This window comes from Cyclopterus lumpus, chromosome 24 (genome assembly GCF_009769545.1).
Source record: "Cyclopterus lumpus isolate fCycLum1 chromosome 24, fCycLum1.pri, whole genome shotgun sequence".
In the NCBI taxonomy this organism is placed as follows: Eukaryota; Metazoa; Chordata; class Actinopteri; order Perciformes; family Cyclopteridae; genus Cyclopterus; species Cyclopterus lumpus.
Window position 1 is genome coordinate 44256 of NC_046989.1, and position 21249 is coordinate 65504.

At 43.0% G+C, this 21249-nt stretch overlaps 1 protein-coding gene across 4 annotated transcripts; it reads left to right on the plus strand.

Moving 5' to 3' along the window:
* On the plus strand, positions 1-21158 carry ppp4r4 (protein phosphatase 4, regulatory subunit 4). 4 transcript variants are annotated; one of them, XM_034527000.1, is made up of 25 exons: positions 1-479; positions 3723-3796; positions 4919-5021; positions 5148-5295; positions 10589-10662; positions 11101-11207; positions 11392-11499; positions 11578-11699; positions 11852-11974; positions 12293-12432; positions 12525-12644; positions 13331-13408; positions 13721-13804; positions 13953-14126; positions 14212-14317; positions 14500-14647; positions 14736-14880; positions 15034-15072; positions 15178-15249; positions 15328-15391; positions 15588-15665; positions 17650-17740; positions 18797-18858; positions 18999-19371; positions 20900-21158. In XM_034527000.1, the coding sequence occupies exons 1-25, from the start codon at positions 369-371 to the stop codon at positions 20943-20945; spliced, it is 2790 nt and encodes a 929-aa protein (XP_034382891.1). In that variant the 5' UTR covers positions 1-368; the 3' UTR covers positions 20946-21158. The 4 variants fall into 4 exon arrangements, with proteins under 4 accessions (XP_034382891.1, XP_034382888.1, XP_034382889.1 ...); XM_034526997.1 differs by lacking the exons at positions 1-479; positions 3723-3796; positions 4919-5021; positions 11101-11207 and having other exon boundaries at positions 5181-5295; positions 15160-15249; XM_034526998.1 differs by lacking the exons at positions 1-479; positions 3723-3796; positions 4919-5021; positions 11101-11207 and having other exon boundaries at positions 5181-5295; positions 15160-15249; positions 15334-15391.
* Positions 21159-21249: the final 91 nt, after the last annotated feature.

Below are 21249 nucleotides of genomic sequence, written 5' to 3' on the forward strand. Positions count from 1 at the left end.
AGAGAGAGAGAGAGAGAGAGCAAGAGAGAGAGAGAGAGACACGGGGGAGAGAGAGACAGAGAGAGAGAGAGAGAGAGAGAGTCGTCTCCAACAGCAGCTCTCACTGAACAACGCTGTTTTATTCAACGTGCTCCTCAGAGGTGGAGATGGCTGAACCAATCAGGACTCACGATGCCGAACAGGAGAATGTCGGCGCTGTTTGAAGTCTCTGACTGATTGACAGATTTCTTCTGTGGTTCTATTTGTGAACGGGCTCTTCCTGGTTAGTGACCGCCTCCCCTGCTCTCATCGGGGATGCTCGGCTCTGCCATCCGCCGCCTGCTCTCCCACTACCAACCAGTGTGATACTGGGACGCTTCCAGTGCCAGATGTTCTCCAGCAGCAGGATGACTGTGAACCAGTCCAGCCTGCTGTACGGACCGCTGGAGGAGCTGCAGGAGCTCGCCTTCATCGAGAGGCCAATACGCAGGAGTCTCAAGGTATGTCCACCGCTTTATGAATATGAGCATGCGACATGTGATGAAGAAGAGGATGCAGATGCTGCTGAGCATGCGACATGTGTAGTGATGAAGATAGTGGTAAGAATGAGTCAGGAAGAGGAAGAGGAGCAGCCTCCACGCAGGAACCAGAGGGAGACCCGCTATGTGCGCAGCATGACGCAGTTTCTGGCTGTCTGTCTGACCGCCTGTCTGTCTGACCGCCTGTCTGTCTCACTGCAGGCAGGCAGCAAGTATCTCTTGATCTATAATAATCAATTAATCACTTTAATCACACAAAATATAGAGAGAATCAATAAGTTATTGTTAAACTGATATATTTAACATATTAACAGCTTTCATCATATAATAAGTTTATAATATTAACGTTCATTGCTTGTTATAACTTTGTTATAATCTTATTAGAACTACGTTTTTCTTTATTATATTATCTAAATATACAGCTATTAAATAATAAACACAGTCTGTTATCAACCAGTTATTCATCTTTGTACACTGATTATACCTGATAAATACTCATATTTATTTACTGTTTTTGACTGATGTATAAATCATTACTGAATTAATAATGAACCATCAGTGATGATAAAACATTCACTTCTGAGAAGAATCATCATTTCATGTGTTTCAACAATGATTAGAATTATTACTACTTAGAATTATGAAAAAAATACTTTTCTATAACTCAAATTAACCTAAAGCTGAAGTGGGCGGGGCCACGAGCGGCTTTTTCTTCCTTTCCTCCTTTTTAAGACTGTTGGTGGAAGGGCGGGGCTTTCTGTTGATGATGACGTCAGGGGGCGGGGTGTGTGGGTCCTCTTGTGGGTGAAACCCCGACGTCATGACGACGCAGTCACACACCCCCATTTCCTCCTACACACACGTTTATTTTTATTTATCTGCGTCCTAAACCTTTTATTGTAGATATCTGTATGAGCTCTCTCTCTATACTGTATATATATATATATATATATTATATATATATATATATATATATATATATATATATACACACACACACACACACACACACACACACACTTACACACACAGTATATTACGTAACAGACACCCCTCGTTAAAGGGTTAACCTCACTGACTTTCTCTGGTGTTTTTGATGAATCCATATTGTGAAATCATATTGTGTTGAAGCTCCAGGTGGTTCAGGTCTCTTTTCTGTTCCTTGAATGACGCTATTTGTGAGATCCGAATTACATTGTGGATTATAGAACTGGATTAGAAGATTAGATTAGAGTGCTAGTAAATGTGATGCATTATGTCTCTGCTCGGCTTCTGCCAATCAGCTTGTAGCTCCTTCACTTCGAGCTAAACACTCAAAGTCCCGACTGTTTGCTGTGCTGGCTCCTCATTGGTGGAATGAGCACCCCATTGACATCAGGACAGGAAGTCTCTACAGACTAAAAACACATCTGTTTGACTACAACTTGAATAGGGAAGGTAGCGCCGTAGAAAGTAGAAAGTTGTCATTCAACAACTGACAACATTCCTTAACACTAGCACTTTTGGACTACATCGTATGCAGTTTGGCTTTAGAACTAATCATTCCACAGAAACTGCTACCTTGCACGTAATAGATAAAATCAAGGCTCTACAAAGGAGGAGTAGTTGGTGCTGTATTTTTAGATCTTTTGATACAGTCAATCATGATGTTTTAATATCTAAACTCTCTAAATTTAACTTCTCATCTGAAGCACTGGAATGGATGTCTTCATATTTATCAAACAGGATGCAATGTGTTAAAGTTTGTGATACACTGTCCAGAAACAGGGAATACACAATGGGTGTTCCACAAGGGTCAGTGTTAGGTCCCTTATTATTTAGTTTGTACATCAATGATCTCCCTGAACAGTGTCATGATGTAGAACTGCAAATGTATGCAGATGACACTGTTGTTTACACACATGCAAAAACTACTGAGATAGCAGCTGACAAGCTAACAAATGCATTGGAAAGGATCACACACTGGCTTCATCAATCATGTCTGAGTCTCAATGTCAACAAGACAAAAGCTATGTTTTTCTCCAAAACCACAACACAACCTCCTGATGCTGATATTCTTATCAAAGGTGAAAGGATTTAAATTGTTGCTGATCATAAATATCTTGGCGTGATAACTGCAAGAAACATGTAAAGAGAATGGTCAAAACTATAAAGTACAATTTGGCTAATTTTAAACATATCAGAAACTGTCTCTCTCTGGATGCTTCCAAGATCTTTATGCATGCCATGGTCCTTTCCCATATGTCATATTGCATTACATATTGGGGGAAGGCTGGTGAAACAACCATAAAACCACTGGAATCCCTATATAAACAAACTGGAAAAAAAGCCATTAGATTTTCATCACTGTGGGATACTGGAGAAATACAATCTGCTGAGCTTTGTGAATTTTAGACTATTTTCAAATTTGTAAAAGTGGTCTATAAAATTCTAAATGGTCTGGCCCCTCTACTGGGTGACCTGAGTTGCTCAGTGAGTTCAATGAGCTCCACCTGAATAGCCTCCATACGTGACTGCACCGTTCCATTTCACCGCACTGCATTCGGTCAATCATTCTTTTCTGTGGAAGCCACAAATCAGTGGAACACCCTGCTGGACGTGGTGTGTTGTGTGTTCTTCTTATCACATATACTGCTGTATTGTCTTATCCTGTACTGTTTGCTATTGTTTTCTGTTTGTTATGGCCTGTCAAGGGACTACAGATGCAAATGAGCTGTAGCTACAATCTGGTACAGTGCATGTTTTAACTGTACATGGTCCCTTTTAAATAAAGATAGAATAATAGTAGTAGCACTTTAGTAGCACTTAAATGTCTCTTACTGATAGCACTTTATAGTTTAACTTTATTGAAGAAATTGTACTTTCTCCATTCTTGTTGTTCTGAGTTTGGACTCATGGTTTAATGCACTTATTGTAAGTCGCTTTGGATAAAAGCGTCAGCTAAATGACATGTAATGTAATGTAAAGTAATGTAATGTAATGTAATGTAATGTATGTCAGTCAGGGTCGTCACAGGTATAGAAGTACAAACACGTCTCTTTACCTTAAAACACACCTGTGAACATGGTGATGTCATCCAGGCGATACGTCAACTATAAATAGAGGTATAAAGATAATTATGAACTCAAAGACAGTTACAATCTGTATTAATTTATTATCATAATTAATCTTTAATCTAAAAACTGAATGTGTTTGTTCTTTCAGACCGCAGAGGAGATCGATCAGCTAACTGTGGATGAAGACCTGAACGACATCGAGAGAGCCGTCTACCTGCTGAGGTAAAAACTGAATACCTGCTCAGGTAAGAGCTGAATACCTGCTCAGGTAAAAGCCATCTACCTGCTCATGCAAGAGCCGTCTACCTGCTCAGGTAAAAGCTGAATGCCTGCTCAGGTAAGAGCCGTCTAGCTGCCCAGGTGAGAGCTGAATACCTGCTCAGTTGAGAGCCGTCTACCTGCTCAGGTAAAAGCTGAATACCTGCTCATGTAAAAGCTGAATACATGTTGAGGTGAGAGTTGATTACCTGAATACCTGTTCATGTGAACGCTGTATTAAATGTGAAAAGAGTCCAGAAGAAAACAGGAGAATTCAGAATAATGAACCCTTCATTGGTTGAAGTATGTCTCCTGGTCTTCAGGTGGAGAAGCTCTTCTGCCCTCTCTCTCTCTGATCCAGTAAACTGATGAAACCTCAAAGGTACACAGCCTGTAGTCGGATCCCAAAGACTCTAAACTAGTTTACTGAACTCATTCAACGGCTAAAACACTGAAACCTTCCCGACAGAAGTTTGGGTATTTCAACATATAAGGCAAAATCGGGATCAGTGTGTTGCTAAAATTCTGCACCTTTTGATACTGATTCTGATACTTACGACCCTAACTATAAACCTAAACCAGTCCTAACTATAAACCTGATCTAGTCCTAACTATAAAATCGAACCATTCTGAACTATAAACCTGAACCAGCCCTAACTATAAAGCCGAACCAGTCCTAACTATAAACCTGAACCAGCCCTAACTATAAAGCAGAACAAGTCCCAACTATAAACCTGAATCAGCCCTAACTATAAACCTGCATCAGCCCTAACTATAAACATGATCCAGCCCTAACTATAGACCTGAACCAGTCATAACTACAAACCTGAACCAGTCATAACTATAAACCTGAACCAGTCCTAATTATAAACCTGAACCAGACCTAACTATAGACCTGAACCAGTCCTAATTATAAACCTGAACCAGACCTAACTATAGACCTGAACCAGTCCTAATTACAAAGCTGAACCATTCCTAACTATAAACCTGAGTTAGCAGTAACTATACACCTGAACCAGCCGTAACTATAAACCTGAACAAGTCCTAACTATAAACCTGCTCTCTATGTTATTCCTCTCATGTCAGTGTGGGTCAGGAGGTGCAGAGAGCGAGTGTCATCAGTAACCTGCCGAGCCTCGTTCGTCAGAATCCAGCCGAGACTTTCCGTCGGGTCGTACCAAAGGTCCGGGTATGTACACAGTAACATAAGTCAGTTATAGTTATGTCAGTATTACAGATGGGTAGTAAGTGGACAGGCATTCTGGGAAATGGCAGGTGTGTCATTCAGGTAACCTGTCCTGTCTGTCTGACTCAGGAGGTCCTGAATGGAGCCGGAGCAGAGATCCAGCTGGCAGCAGCAGCGTCATTCTTAACCATACTGCAGGATGACATCATCCTGATCCACACTCACACTTTCTCCATCCTGAAGACTGTCCTGCTGCACCTCAACCACCGAGACACAGGTTAAATTCAATTCAATTAATTTTGTATAGTCCAAAATCCCAAATTTACCTGTAAACGTACGAGATCTTCTGACCTTTGACCATCACATCCTCTGAACTATGACCCATCAATTCAGGGACAACTTCCCAAAAACAGCAGCAGTGGATATGGTAGAATAATAATGAGAAGGTAACAGCACAGACACACAGGTAACATCGCCTGAACCACCTGAACCACGAGATACAGGTTACATCACCTGAACCACATGAATCACCGAGATACAGTTTACATCACCTGAACCACCAAAACCACCAATATACAGGTTACATCACCTGAACCACCTGTAACGCCGAGATACAGGTTACATCACCTGAACTACCGAGATACAGGTTACATCACCTGAACCACATGAATCACCGAGATACAGTTTACATCACCTGAACCACCAAAACCACCAATATACAGGTTACATCACCTGAACCACCTGTAACGCCGAGATACAGGTTACATCACCTGAACTACCGAGATACAGGTTACATCACCTGAACCACCGAGATACAGGTTACATAATCCAAACCACCGAGCTACAGGTTATACCACCTAAACCACCTGAACCTCCGAGATACAGGTTACATCACCTGAACCACCTGTACCACTGAGTTAGAGGTTACATCTCCCGAACCATCGAGATACAGGTTACATCACCTAAACCACCTAAACCACCTAAACCACCTGAACCACCTGAACCTCCGAGATACAGATTACATCACCTAAACCACCTAAACCACCTGAATCAACTGAATCAACTGAACCACCTGAACCTCCGAGATACAGATTACATCACCTAAACCACCTAAACCACCTGAATCAACTGAACCACCTGAAGCACCGAGACACAGGTTACATCACCTGAACCATCTGAACCACCGAGATACAGGTTACATCACCCGAACCACCTGAACAACCAAGATACGGGTTACATCACCTAAACCACCGAGATACAGGTTACTTCACCTGAACCAGCAGAACCATCGAGTTGCACGTTACATCATCTAAACAACCCGAACAACCCGAACCACCGAGATGCGGGTAACATCACCTAAACCACCGAGATACAGGTTACTTCACCTGAACCATCTGAACCACCTGAACCACCGAGATACAGGTTACATCACCTAAACCACCGAGATACAGGTTACTTCACCTGAACCATCTGAACCACCTGAACCACCAATATACAGGTTACATCACCTGAACCACCTGTAACGCCGAGATACAGGTTACATCACCTGAACCACCGAGATACAGGTTACTTCACCTGAACCATCTGAACCACCTGAACCACCAATATACAGGTTACATCACCTGAACCACCTGAAACATCGAATTACATGTTACATCACCCAAACCACCTGAATCACCAAGATACAGGTTACATCACCTGAACCACCTGAAACATCGAATTACATGTTACATCACCCAAACCACCTGAATCACCAAGATACAGGTTACATCACCTGAACCATCTGAACCACCGAGATACAGTTTACATCACCTGAACCACCGAGATACAGATTACATCACCTGAACCACCAAGATACAGGTTACATCCCCTAAACGACCCAAACCACCCGAACCGAGATGCAGGTTACATCACCTGAACCAGCAGAACCATCGAGATGCACGTTACATCATCTAAACGACCCGAACAACCCGAACCACCGAGATGCGGGTAACATCACCTAAACCACCTAAACCACCTGAACCACCGAGATACAGGTTACATCACCCGAACCACCTGAACAACCAAGATACGGGTTACATCACCTAAACCACCGAGATACAGGTTACTTCACCTGAACCAGCAGAACCATCGAGTTGCACGTTACATCATCTAAACAACCCGAACAACCCGAACCACCGAGATGCGGGTAACATCACCTAAACCACCGAGATACAGGTTACTTCACCTGAACCATCTGAACCACCTGTACCACCGAGATACAGGTTACATCACCTAAACCACCGAGATACAGGTTACTTCACCTGAACCATCTGAACCACCTGTACCACCGAGATACAGGTTACATCACCTAAACCACCGAGATACAGGTTACTTCACCTGAACCATCTGAACCACCTGAAGCACCGAGACACAGGTTACATCACCTAAACCACCTGAAACATCGAATTACATGTTACATCACCCAAACCACCTGAATCACCAAGATACAGGTTACATCACCTGAACCATCTGAACCACCGAGATACAGTTTACGTCACCTAAACTACCTGAACCACCGAGATACAGGTTACATCACCTGAACCATCTGAACCACCGAGATACAGATTACATCACCTGAACCACCGAGATACAGATTACATCACCTGAACCACCAAGATACAGGTTACATAATCCAAACCACCGAGCTACAGGTTATACCACCTAAACCACCTGAACCACCAATATACAGGTTACATCACCTAAACGACCCAAACCACCCGAACCGAGATGCAGGTTACATCACCTGAACCAGCAGAACCATCGAGATGCACGTTACATCATCTAAACAACCCGAACAACCGAGATACGGGTTACATCACCCGAACCACCTGAACAACCAAGATACGGGTTACATCACCTAAACCACCGAGATACAGGTTACTTCACCTGAACCATCTGAACCACCTGAACCACCAATATACAGGTTACATCACCTGAACCACCTGAACCACCGAGATACAGGTTACATCATCTAAACAACCCGAACCACCGAGATGCGGGTAACATCACCTAAACCACCGAGATACAGGTTACTTCACCTGAACCACCTGAACCACCTGAACCACCGAAATACAGGTTACATCACCTAAACCACCGAGATACAGGTTACTTCACCTGAACCATCTGAACCACCTGAACCACCAATATACAGGTTACATCACCTGAACCACCGAGATACAGGTTACTTCACCTGAACCACCCGAACCACCTGAACAACCAAGATACGGGTTACATCACCTAAACCACCGAGATACAGGTTACTTCACCTGAACCATCTGAACCACCTGAACCACCGAAATACAGGTTACATCACCTGAACCACCTGAACCACCGAGATACAGGTTACATCATCTAAACAACCCGAACCACCGAGATGCGGGTAACATCACCTAAACCACCGAGATACAGGTTACTTCACCTGAACCACCTGAACCACCTGAACCACCGAAATACAGGTTACATCCCCTAAACCACCGAGATACAGGTTACTTCACCTGAACCATCTGAACCACCTGAACCACCAATATACAGGTTACATCACCTGAACCACCTGTAACGCCGAGATACAGGTTACATCACCTGAACCACCGAGATACAGGTTACTTCACCTGAACCATCTGAACCACCTGAACCACCAATATACAGGTTACTTCACCTGAACCATCTGAACCACCAAAACCACCAATATACAGGTTACATCACCTGAACCACCTGTAACGCCGAGATACAGGTTACATCACCTGAACCACCAATATACAGGTTACATCACCTGAACCACCGAGCTACAGGTTATACCACCTAAACCACCTGAACCACCAATATACAGGTTACATCACCTGAACCACCGAGATACAGGTTACTTCACCTGAACCATCTGAACCACCTGAACCACCAATATACAGGTTACATCACCTGAACCATCTGAACCACCGAGATACAGATTACATCACCTGAACCACCAAGATACAGGTTACATCCCCTAAACGACCCAAACCACTCGAACCGAGATACAGGTTACATCACCTGAACCACCGAGATACAGATTACATCACCTGAACCACCGAGATACAGATTACATCACCTGAACCACCAAGATACAGGTTACATCCCCTAAACGACCCAAACCACTCGAACCGAGATACAGGTTACATCACCTGAACCACCGAGATACAGGTTACATAATCCAAACCACCGAGCTACAGGTTATACCACCTAAACCACCTGAACCTCCGAGATACAGGTTACACCACCTGAACCACCGAGATACAGGTTACATCACCTGAACTACCGAGATACAGGTTACACCACCTGAACCTCCGAGATACAGGTTACATCACCTGAACCACCGAGATACAGGTTACATAATCCAAACCACCGAGCTACAGGTTATACCACCTAAACCACCTGAACCACCAATATACAGGTTACATCACCTGAACCACCGAGATACAGATTACATCACCTGAACTACCGAGATACAGGTTACATCACCTGAACTACCGAGATACAGGTTACATCACCTGAACTACCGAGATACAGGTTACATCACCTGAACTACCGAGATACAGGTTACATCACCTGAACTACCGAGATACAGGTTACATAATCCAAACCACCGAGCTACAGGTTATACCACCTAAACCACCTGAACCACCAATATACAGGTTACTTCACCTGAACTACCGAGATACAGGTTACTTCACCTGAACTACCGAGATACAGGTTACATCATCTGAACACGATAAAATAAAATTAGATTATATTAGAATAGATTAGATGAGATGAGATTAGATTAGATGAGAATATATGAGATTAGTTTAGATTAGATGAGATTAGATTAGATGAGATTAGATTAGATGAGATTAGATTAGATGAGATTAGATGAGATTGGAATAGATGAGATTAGATTAGATGAGATTATATTAGATTAGATGAGATTAGATTAGATCAGATTAGATCAGATGAGATTAGATGAGATTAGATGAGATGAGATTAGATGAGATTGGAATAGATGAGATTAGATCAGATGAGATTAGATGAGATTAGATGAGATGAGATTAGATTAGATGAGATTAGATTAGATGAGATTAGATTAGATGAGATTAGATTAGATGAGATTAGATTAGATGAGATTAGATGAGATTGGAATAGATGAGATTAGATCAGATGAGATTAGATGAGATTAGATGAGATGAGATTAGATTAGATGAGATTAGATTAGATGAGATTAGATTAGATAAAATTCAATGAGATCAGATGAGATTAGATGAGGTTAGATTAGATGATATTAGATGAGATGAAATGAGATTAGATTAGATTTCCTACATTGCGATACATTTACATTGATAAAAATAAATGCTTATGTTGAAATTAATATTGACATTTATGTTAATATTGACATTAATATTGACATTGATGCTTAGATTATTGTTGACTTTAATATTGACATTGATGCATACGTTGTTGTTGACATTAATCTGGGACTAGTATTTAACCTTCATGTTGACATTGCCATGTTTATTCGACAGTGGTGAGCAATGCCTGGTTGGAGACCCTGCTGTCGGCCATCAACGCTCTCCCCAAAGAGACCATCAAACAGGAGGTAGAGTGATCAAGGTTATTGATTAATACCTTTCACCAGAATTATTAATTAGTATTAGAATAACAAACAAACAACATTATAACATCACTCAAGGCAGGCAACTAGATTTAGGACATGCAATGCCCAGTTTACCTCTCTACCTGTCTCTGTGTCTCTTAGCTATCTCTCCTTCTCTCTACATGTCTCTCTCTTTGTCTTTTTCCTATTAACCTGTCTAATTGCATGGTTTTCCACATCCTGAACCTTCCTCACTCTGTTTACTCTTTTTCTCCGTCCATTTCTTTCGATACCTGTCGGTCTCTATGTGTGGAAGCCATTGTATCTTGCTGTCTCTCTCTCTCGCTGTCTCTATCTGTCCATGTCTACCCGTTCAGGACTTCTAAATACCAGCTATCTCTCTCTCTGTACTTGTCTGTCTACCTGTCTGTTTCACTGCAGGTGCTGAACCCTCTCCTCTATCAGTCTCAGCTGTCTCACTCTCTTCAGGCTCGTCTGGCTAGCTGTCGCATATTAGGAAAAGTTGCTTGCAAATTCGACACTCACATGTGAGCTGCAGTACTTCTGTAGTACTACACGCTGTGTACAGTGATACTACACTCACTACACACTGTGTGCTGTGATACTACACACACACGCACACACACACACACACACACACACGCACACACACACACACACACACACACACACACACACACGCTAACAGGTGTTTGTGTTCCTGTGTATCAGAGTGAAGAAGGAGCTGCTGCCTCTGGCCCGGTCCTTGTGTCAGGACGAGGAGTTTGAGGTTCGAGCCTCCATGTGCCGTCAGCTTGAGAGCATCTCCAGAGCGACTGGGTAAACATCACCAAACACTGAAGCAAACACAGAGCAGACCTCCTGCTGTGGGCTCACAGGTTGTCTCCTGTCCTTCAGGGTGGAGGACACCAGGACAGAGCTGCTTCCTGAACTGGTGGAGCTCGTCCGAGATGAGGAGAGCAGCGTCCGCCTCGCCGCCTTCGACACCATCATCAACCTGATGGATATGATGGACGGTGGTGAGTCACCAGGCTGAGCTGTGGTCTCCTCAGACCGAAGTTAAATATGTATATGGACTTACAGATTACGTACTTCTGCAGATCTCAATCCATTCTAAAGTCACCTGTCTCTAAACGCCACCTGAAAAACCCTTAAAACCTTCTCCTTTCAGATGATAGACTGCATGTCGTGGTTCCCATGGTGATGTCTGTGTGCGAGGTGTCCTTGCAGGCGGACGAGGTCGCCATGGCGTCTTTGTCGTTCCAGTTTGGGAAGGTCTGCAGCGGACTGGCAGGTGAGACTGCCTCCTGATGTCACACAGAAGGGACGGGATGAGAAACAGCAGAGTTAAGTTCTACCGAACTCAAGCAAAATGAGTTCACGTTAAGGTGGAACCCGTCAGCTCTCCTGTGCAAATTCTCCCCACAGCTTCTTTTCAAAGGGACACAAGGACCGGGACTATGAGTAATGCAGTCAACCATGTCTCTGAGGATTAACTGTGTCTCTGATGAGTAACAGTGTATCTGATGAGGGTCTCTGATGAGGGGCTTGGATGAGGGTATCTGATGAGGAGCTCGGATGAGAGTCTCTGATGATGGTGGTTGTGTTGCAGGCTCTCTGTCAGACGAGGAGAAGGGCCGGTTGCTGCAGAGATTTAAGGTGCTGTGTGTCGCTGGTTTGCAGACTGAAGGGAACCAGACTGACTGCAACGAGTCAACGCTGATCCGCTGTAACTGCTGCTACAACCTGCCGGTACAATCAGGAACACGGCAGAGCTTCAGATTTGAGTTCAGTGTTCAAGCCTCCAGACGGCTGGTGTCACTTCCTGTTTGCTCTCTCTCCAGGCCATGGTGGTGTTTGCTGACTCGGTTCACTTTCTGTCAGAACTCTACCCGTCTTTTTCCAGTCTTTGCTGTGACCCACAAGTCAGCGTTCGACGAAGTGCTGCAGCCAGTTTCCACCAGGTCAGATCACATGAACTATCAGCATCCTGAGGATCTGTCTATTCTTCAGTCTCATCAGCATCTTAAGTTTGAGTATGGGGTCATTAAAGTCGAATCGTTCTATTCCATTGATCTATAGAACTTGGTCCAATTCCACTTTTGTTAAATGATGCATAATCTGTTGCCAAGGGGTTGTATTTATTTACTTAATTAATCAGAGATGTGTTTTGCACATTACATTATTTAAACCAATCTAACTGTTGAGTCCATGATCATTGTAGCAGTCATAGTTTGTTGAAAAGTTGTCTTCTTTGATGTCACATGATTGGCCTTCCTGTCAGGTTATCACACATTCCACCACAACTTAGATTGTTTTCATCCCACCTGCCTGTCATTTCAGATCCTCTCACAGCATCAGCTCTCATTCCCCTCACCCGCAGCACAGCACCTCATCGGTCCCTCACTACTTAAGCCCTTTACACCTGTTCTCTGCCAGATTGTCTTCTGTGTTTTTTGCAAAGGATGCAGCAATATCCTGTTGCCATATCTGTTCTGCCTGTTCTGACCCTGCCTGCCCCTTTTTGGACTTGTTTGCCTCGATGACTGATCTTCCGGTTTTGACCCCTGCATTTCTGATTTATCCTTGCAACCTTGTCTCGTGGTCGTGCTTTTGGGTTCACTTCACAGTATTCGTAATCCTTACACAGGTAGTGAAGCTGCTCGGCTCAAACGTCCAGCTGGTCCACAAAGAGCTCCTGGCTTTGCTGCAGGATGAAGCTCTTGAGGTGAGTCCATGGGAATGTTGTTTAGCTTTGGAGAGAAGTTGTCTTTCCAGCTCTCTTTAATTATTCATTTTGTATTTGTTAAGATATGTTTTGTTGTGCCCACTTTGCAGCACATGCTTATGTTATCTTGCACACTTGTAGGAATACTCACCAGGCAGACGTATAGATCCACACCTCACAATGCACAACACGTTTCACAGCCCAGATCAAGCACACATGCATGTTCTTCAGAACCTGTATGTAGCCGTTTATATCAAATGTTGTTTTCAGATGTCGGTTTCACATACCAGAGATTTGATTGTTGTTTTTGAGGTGTTGGATGCTCTGATGAATCACCTGGAGGAAACTCTGGAGGCAGTTCTTTCCAGAGGAGAGAACCTGGTGCTGGACAACAAGGTAAGAAAACCAACCTCCAACACTTAAATTAGATTTAGCCTTGGTTAATCTGACTCCTAGTTTTGTTCATATATGTTGCCTCTGTAATCTTGGTTCTCTTGTGTCCTCTGATTAGTCTACATTCTCCTGCGGTCTGTTTCCTCATCAGTTCCCAGAACTGCTGTCAGCTCTGCTGTTAGCGGAGCAGAAGGTTGGGTTCTCTCTGCGTTGGCGGCTGCATGAGAAGCTGCTGCAGCGTTACAGTTGTCTGGCTAGACTGCTGCCTGGGAAACTGCTGCACCAGAACTTCTCCCTCCGCATATTCACCATCCTCACCACTAATGTCAGCACTACAAGACACGGCTCAATACAACAAGTGAACCAGATGAACAGACAGGTAACTCCCCCTGTGGTTCTTGGTGTTGCAGAAGGTGTTGCCGGTTCAGAGAGAGGCTGCTCGGACATTCTGCACATTCCTTCGTTACAACCGCAAACATGAGCAGCGTCAGGAGATGATGGAGCGACTGATCCAAGGTCAGAATACTGTGGTCCTTTGTGTGATGCCATGTATGAACAGCTGTCCTTGTTTACCTCAATGTTCTTAAATCCATCAAAACCTCCTGAACTAGTCTAATTTTGGGTACTGCTGCAGTCAGAAAACTTCAGAACCATTTGATCAGTGTCAAACTACATTTTGATGGTTTGTCTCATTTCAGATCTGGCTCAGGGGAGGAGCTACTGGAACCGCCTGAGGTTCCTTGATGTTTGTGAAACAGCCTCTGAGATTTTCTCCAGGAAATACTTTAACAAATACTTCCTGATCCCTGCGTTGGAGTTGGTCCACGACCCCGTGGCCAACGTCAGGTAGATCTATCAGTCTTCTGTCCAGTGACGCAGGTAGAGTCTCTCTGGCATTAGATGTAACATGTCTGTCGGTTCACCTGTCTGTCAGGTACAAGCTGTGCCAATTGTTGCCCAGATTGCGTTCATCACTCCGCCTGCCAGCTGACAAACTACTGCTGCAGCAGCTCGACTTCTGCGTCCAGAAACTCCTCTGCAGAGAAAAAGACAAGGACGTGGTGGCCACCATCCGCAAGGTACCATCTGCACTAACTGAGACCAGCACAGACCTACTGTCTGGAACATTTTCTGTAGGTCTAAGATTAATCTAGTCTACCAAGACCAGTCCAGAACACTGTCAGAAGACTCTGTGAGAATAATAACGTGTTGAGTGTGGTCATGTTTTTCAGACAGTTCTGGAACTGGACAAACTGGACCTTGCAGAGCCTGTAAGCACCTTGTTTTCATAAAGGACTGATCTGTAAATTACAGCTGAGTGTTTGGTTTCACTTTAAACTCTTTATGCCTCCATCTAGTATGTTGTGTCTTGGCAGTTTCACAAGAGACAGGAGAGAGATTTACTGGACCAGAAGAAGGAAAAGGAGGAGAATCTGCTGCTGGAGATGGTGAGTCTGAAGCTGATGGATCATCTTGAGTGAATCCCTTTCTCTTTTTTGTTTTAATGACGTCTCCTTTGTCGTCAGCAACAGCTGGAGCGCCAGCAGAGTGAAGGGAAGCTGAACTCTGACAAACATACAGAGAGAAAACGTGAGCAAAACTCACATTTTACTTTTGAATAAGATAATTCACAGGAGTGGTTGCCGTTTTATTCTGGGTATTTGTTTAAATGCATGTGAAGGAAAAGTTGTATCTTTTTGGCTAACTTGTATTACCAGTCAGATTTAAGTAATCCTAGTGCGTTTCTGCTTTGTAGTCCAGTTTGTAAACTGCCTTTCTTTGACAGGAAGAGACAGTAAGACCAGTCTATCTGCGATCAAATCCATTTCGGTGTCTTCGTCAGGAGCCACCGTGTCATCCTCCGGTAAGAACAAATATGAACAACGATGGGCTGCAACTGAGAATGTTCCACCCTTAACTTATCTCCTGTCTTGTTAGCGGCCTTTTCAATTGGCATCCATTAAAGGCTATCATCAATATTTTTGCAATAACAATATATCAAATGAAAGTGAAAACAGTGACGTGTTGTGTTTCGCTGGTTATGATGAACATCAGAAGAATGAACCTCTTAGTTAGCAGCTCATCTCGTCTTGAAGGAGCTTTATAGTGAGTTTCAACTCATTGTTTATCCGTCCGGCCCATGAGTGCAGATCTCGAAGAGGAAGCAGGGACATGTCCTTCTCAATATCTACAACATGAAGCTCCCCCACGGCAATAAAAACATAGACTTACCTGCACACTTTTATTTTTAAGAACAGCGAGAATAAAAATCTTAGATGACAATAGACATATGCACAAACCCAAACCCCATAACTATATAACAAAAGAACTCAAAACAAGATTTGACCCACGCTTACTGTTCACCAAACGCTACATCTTTTCATAAAGAGCAAAGTGGTAAATTGTATTAGATAGATAGATAGATATATACTTTATTCATCCCCAGGGGGAAATTAGTTTGTTGCCACAGCAAGCAAGGTTACAGAGTAAATATCAATATTAAGTATGAAAAAATGCACAATATATACAATGCAATAAAATAATAAAGAAAAAGAAAAAGAAAAAATGCAAAGTATATACAGTGTGTATAAGGTATATACAGTGAAAGCGTTGCAAGGGTTATGGATGATTCAATTGGATGAGGATCTGGCCAGAGGTGATTTATTATAAAGTCTTATTGCAGTTTAACATGGTAAAAAGAAAGTGTAACTGTTAGCTAATCAACAAAAAAAACAGAGCCCACACTTAATTTAGGTTCTCACAACTTAACTGTTCTGTTTCAGAGAAGAAGCTGTAAAAAGCCCTTGTACAACCTGCTCAGCAGCAAACAGCAGACTCGGTTAGAGACGAGCTGCTGAACACAGTGGAGTATTTAGCAGGTAAAGAGACAGATATCTCCCTCAGGAGTTGGTGGAGACCCAAAACAAAGCTAAAAGAGAGAATATTGGACTCATTCATCAGGTGACACACACACTCAAACTCCTATGAATCATAATGTTGCTTCGTAACCACTGGATGTGCAACATATTAAATCACTGGGTCCTGGGTCCTTGGCCCTGCTTCCTGCATCCAGCCCCGGGCCTAGACCTGGCCTCCTTCCCAATGGCCCTGCCTCCTTCTCTGGGCCTCCTGCCTCAAAGGCCGACCTCATTGGTTTGGCCTCTTTCACGATACCTACTGCCTGGTGAGCCGGCCTCCTGCCTGGTGGCCCTGCTGATGCCCCCTCTCCTCTCTACCTCCTTCTGTTTCAGGGATTGTGAAGGTCTGGATCGTGGTCCATGCCTACTCATTATTCATCATTTCTGTCATATTCATGTAATGTGTTTATGTAACTCTGTAACGCTGTTCATCTGGTCACATGACATCTATTGCTTCTGTCCATCCGGGGAGAGGGATCCTCCTCTGTTGCTCTCCTGAAGGTTATTTTCACTTTTTGGGGGGAGTTGTTCCTGATCCGATGTGAGGTCAAAGGTCAGGGATATCGTATGTGTACAGATTGTAAAGCCCTCTGAAGCAAATTTGTGATTTTGGGCTACACAAAATAAACTGAATTGAATTAACTTAAAGTCAATGATATGTTAATGTTGTGTTCACTTTCTGTTTCTGTTGAAAACAAGTGGACGAAAACTTCACTTTAAAGATCGTAGAAGTATCATGTCCTGCAGGTGACACGAGACGTGTAGCGCCAAGCATCTATAAATTGGGATTGGTAAAGTGTGGTGAAGTCACAACATTCCTTGAGTATTCACAGGGTCGGTACCTGACTGTCGTCTCTCAGTGACACCGTAGTGGATCATCTCAGAGCATTATCTGTGGAATACAAACCATGATGATGATTCTTCTTACAGGTAAAGAGATGAGGAAGGCTAAACTGTCAAGGAGTCGATCTCTCAGCAGTCAGCCAACGACCTCCAAACCTGCCAACTCAGACAGACCTCTGTAAGAACTGCAAACCTTCCTTCTCTTTAAATTGTCCCTCAACACCAGCTTCACGTTTCAGTATCTCTGGGTACTCTTCAGGAGCAACCCCCAGAACCAGAACCAGGCCTGTGGTCCAAACTCTACAATGGGAGTGCATGGAAGTCTCTCAAGATCTTTGAATGAGAGAAACGAATTTCGGGAAATATATAGTGTTTTTGCAGATTTAATGTATAATTAATTTGTAGATAAATATGTAACAATTATTCATAACAAAATTATGAATCAAACTCAATAATATTGGTGTTAAAAAGAATCATGGTCCTCAGCTTCCGCCATAAGACACCATTAGTGTATTTCTTTCTCTAAAAGAAGTTGGGTCATAAAACCCTGTACGCTCAGACATTCCAGGACTCTTTATAGTTTATAAATCTGTTTGATTGTCAAGATTTAGGCCCGTGGGGTAAACTCGGAGTCAACTTAGTGACCTTGGGGTCAAGAGTAGTTTCTAAGAAGTTCATTAGTTAAGATTTTGTCACTGTCGTTATCACATTTTTGTTTTCATCATCTTTCCGTTGTCGTTCACTACAATAGTACATAGTCTTGACATTAACCTGCTTGTCAAAATTAAAGCTGGATTCATAAACCACACTAAGGTTTAGGGTTAGGAAGGAAGGACAGGTTGCCAAGACACTTTGTCCTCAAGGCACTTCATGAGACAGATCAGAATGATTTGGTTCCAGGGTGAGATACAGCTGTCATCAGCAGTGTTTTTGAATGATTTGGCCGAGGGTAAGCATGTACATAGAAACGGAACCAGACAGAGGGTGGAGTCTTGTGGGACCCTGCAGGAGAGAATATCTGCCTATGTTGATGTAGAACCTCCTATTGTTGAGGTAGGAAGCAAACTAGTTCAAGGCAGATCCTTCAACACCGACCCTGTACTGGAGCAAGCTATCAGAAATGTCAAGGTCCACTGTATCGAACGGCGAGCTGAGATCAAGAACATCTGTTATCTGGGATGCTCAAAGCAAGGTTCAAGATATCTTAATATTTTGTTTTCTGGCTCCGTTTCAGGAAAGTGAAAGAGCTGAGCAGCATGTCTGGACCCGGAAAATCCTCCATGTCATTGATCAAAGGTACCACCTTCTTGCGTATGCCTGCATATTCAACACTGGTTCTGTCTAAATTCAGGTAGCGTTTTTTTAGGACTGCAGAACAGTAACGGATAGGGAGGACATGTGATTGTCTTTATTCACACATCACTTGTTTTTTATAGATGACCCCTTGAGGACTGCCCATTTCTCTACAGCGACCCAGTCCACCTCCTCCATGCCAGTCCTGATCCGCAGCAACACCACCAGCCTCCTGGAGAGGGCCAGCACACTGGACCACAGGACCAGCAGCCTAGATCAGAGAGATCACATAACCAGTACACTAGCCCACAGACCATGTAAAATGGACCACAGGAACAATATGATGGAGCTGAGAACAGGTACATTGGACCATAGAACCTCAACTATTGACCAGAGAGACCACAGGACCAGTCCCCTGGACCAGAGAGACCATAGGATCAGTACCATGGACCAGCGCAGTAAAACGATGGACCGAGGATGTAGGGTGAAAGACGGCCAGTCCAGAAAGCTGTCGATGTGAGTTCTTGCCAAATGTTCTGGTGGTAGAATTCTATGAGTTAATGATCCCACAGGTTTTTTTACAGTTTGTAAACCAAGGTCCCCTCAGACCAGATCCAGGAGTGGCCCTCATACAAGGTTCTCTGAGTTTATTGAACCAATCACAGGGTTTTCATTAATCAATGTCTGTGTGAATCTTATCTGAGACCACCCCTCCCTGAATCACTCCACCAGAAATTCAAGGAGGGTCAACAAAACCCTCAGGATTAATTCTATACATTTAAGAGATTAGTTGCTCCCGTAACTGTGGAACGTTGTATGAATGTTAGTTAGTCCTGTTGGGCAGGTGGCACCTTGCATGGTAGCTCCTCCCATCAGGGTATGAATGGATGTGAATGGGGAAATGGTGACAAGCAGTGTTAAAGTGCTTTGAGTGATTGGAAGACTAGAAAAGATCCATAGAATACAGTTAATTTACCCATTCATCTACACTTTAAAACCTCCTAAAACAAACTATTTATTAGGCCTCTGCTTGAAGAGTGCATACCCAAACTAAAGAGGGTGTATCTCTGCAAACACAAGGTATATTTGAATATTTTTTGTGTTATAATAACAACAATAATAATTGTTCAGATATGTAAATATCAGTCTGTTACTGGTTATTATTAAATCAAGTTGGCACACTACACAAATTATGTAAAAGTTTCAGGTTCGTCAGAGGGAAAAAAACACTTTTTAGGAAGAAAAATATTGAGGAATGATGCAGCTGACTGTTTAAACCTTTCCTAAAGTGTAGTACAATATGTGATGTGTCTCTCTGCAAAGGTTGACTGTAATAAAGTGAAGCAGAAAAGAAAAAGAGTATTTATAAAAAATTTGAGTTGTGTTTAGAGCATGTACAAGTGGATGATATATTATTAAATCCACGATTCTGCTGTAAAGAAATTATCAAATTTAATTTATAATTACTTATAAAATAATAAATAGAGTAACCCTAGGGGCCCCGGTTAGGTCAAGCCCTATTCATCCCTCAGATTGTTTAGCGCCAATTTAACTCATTCTGTTTATCCTGCTTTTCCCTTGTTTAATACATATTTGAACCAGCTTTAAGCTGGTAGCCAGCTGCTCATTGTCCTATCAGAACCGAGATACGAGACTGGAGTTGAGAAACAACGTGAACGACAAACTAATTCTAAACTAACAAGATAAATCATCGTCGGACGATAGCTGGTTCCCTGATTACATTTTGGCCAATGTGTTCTGCCTCTTTTGCTCCACAACAACATCAACAAAACATCAACCAAAGCCGGCTCCAACGTGATTGGTCAATATTACTCGGACTACAATGGACACCAGAATACTTCTCATACCACAATCTTGTCCCGTTGCCTGTTTCTGGATATGAAAACAGAATTGATTGATGGGGTTTAACCATAAACTAAACTCCCAATTTAGCCCTGGTATTGTTTAATTTAGTCTTAATTCAAGCTAACATCTTGCTTTTGATTCAAATGATTTATGAGCTGTTTTGTCTTTTATTCGACAGAAACAGGAAGTCAAACTCGTTCAGCGTCCAGTCGGGAAGAGACTGAAGATGATGTCACCGTACCTCCACCAGGCCATGAGCCAATCAGCAGTCAGGGTTCACAAGTTAAAGACAAATAGAGGCTTACCCAGAATGCACCAAGACATCATCTTGACATCATCACATTAGTCTGATCTACTGAGCTGCTGTTTTCTGAGCACTGTGTATTCTAATGATCTCATCCTGTCTCCTGATTGGTTCAGTAAACACACTTACAAACTGTTTGTGTTCTTATTGGCTGACATGTGATTGGTTGGATCAGTACTCTGTCTCCGTAACGGTGACTTTATACAATTGTGTGTTGATTGTTT

What these genes read in the sequence shown, in the direction of transcription:
- ppp4r4 (XM_034527000.1), top strand. Translation starts at nt 369, where the DNA reads ATGTTCTCCAGCAGCAGGATGACTGTGAACCAGTCCAGCCTGCTGTAC. An exon ending in TGCAAATTCGACACTCACAT is followed by an intron (nt 11,208 to 11,391) that starts GTGAGCTGCAGT and finishes CCTGTGTATCAG; the next exon opens with AGTGAAGAAGGAGCTGCTGC. An exon ending in GATGGAGCGACTGATCCAAG is followed by an intron (nt 14,318 to 14,499) that starts GTCAGAATACTG and finishes GTCTCATTTCAG; the next exon opens with ATCTGGCTCAGGGGAGGAGC.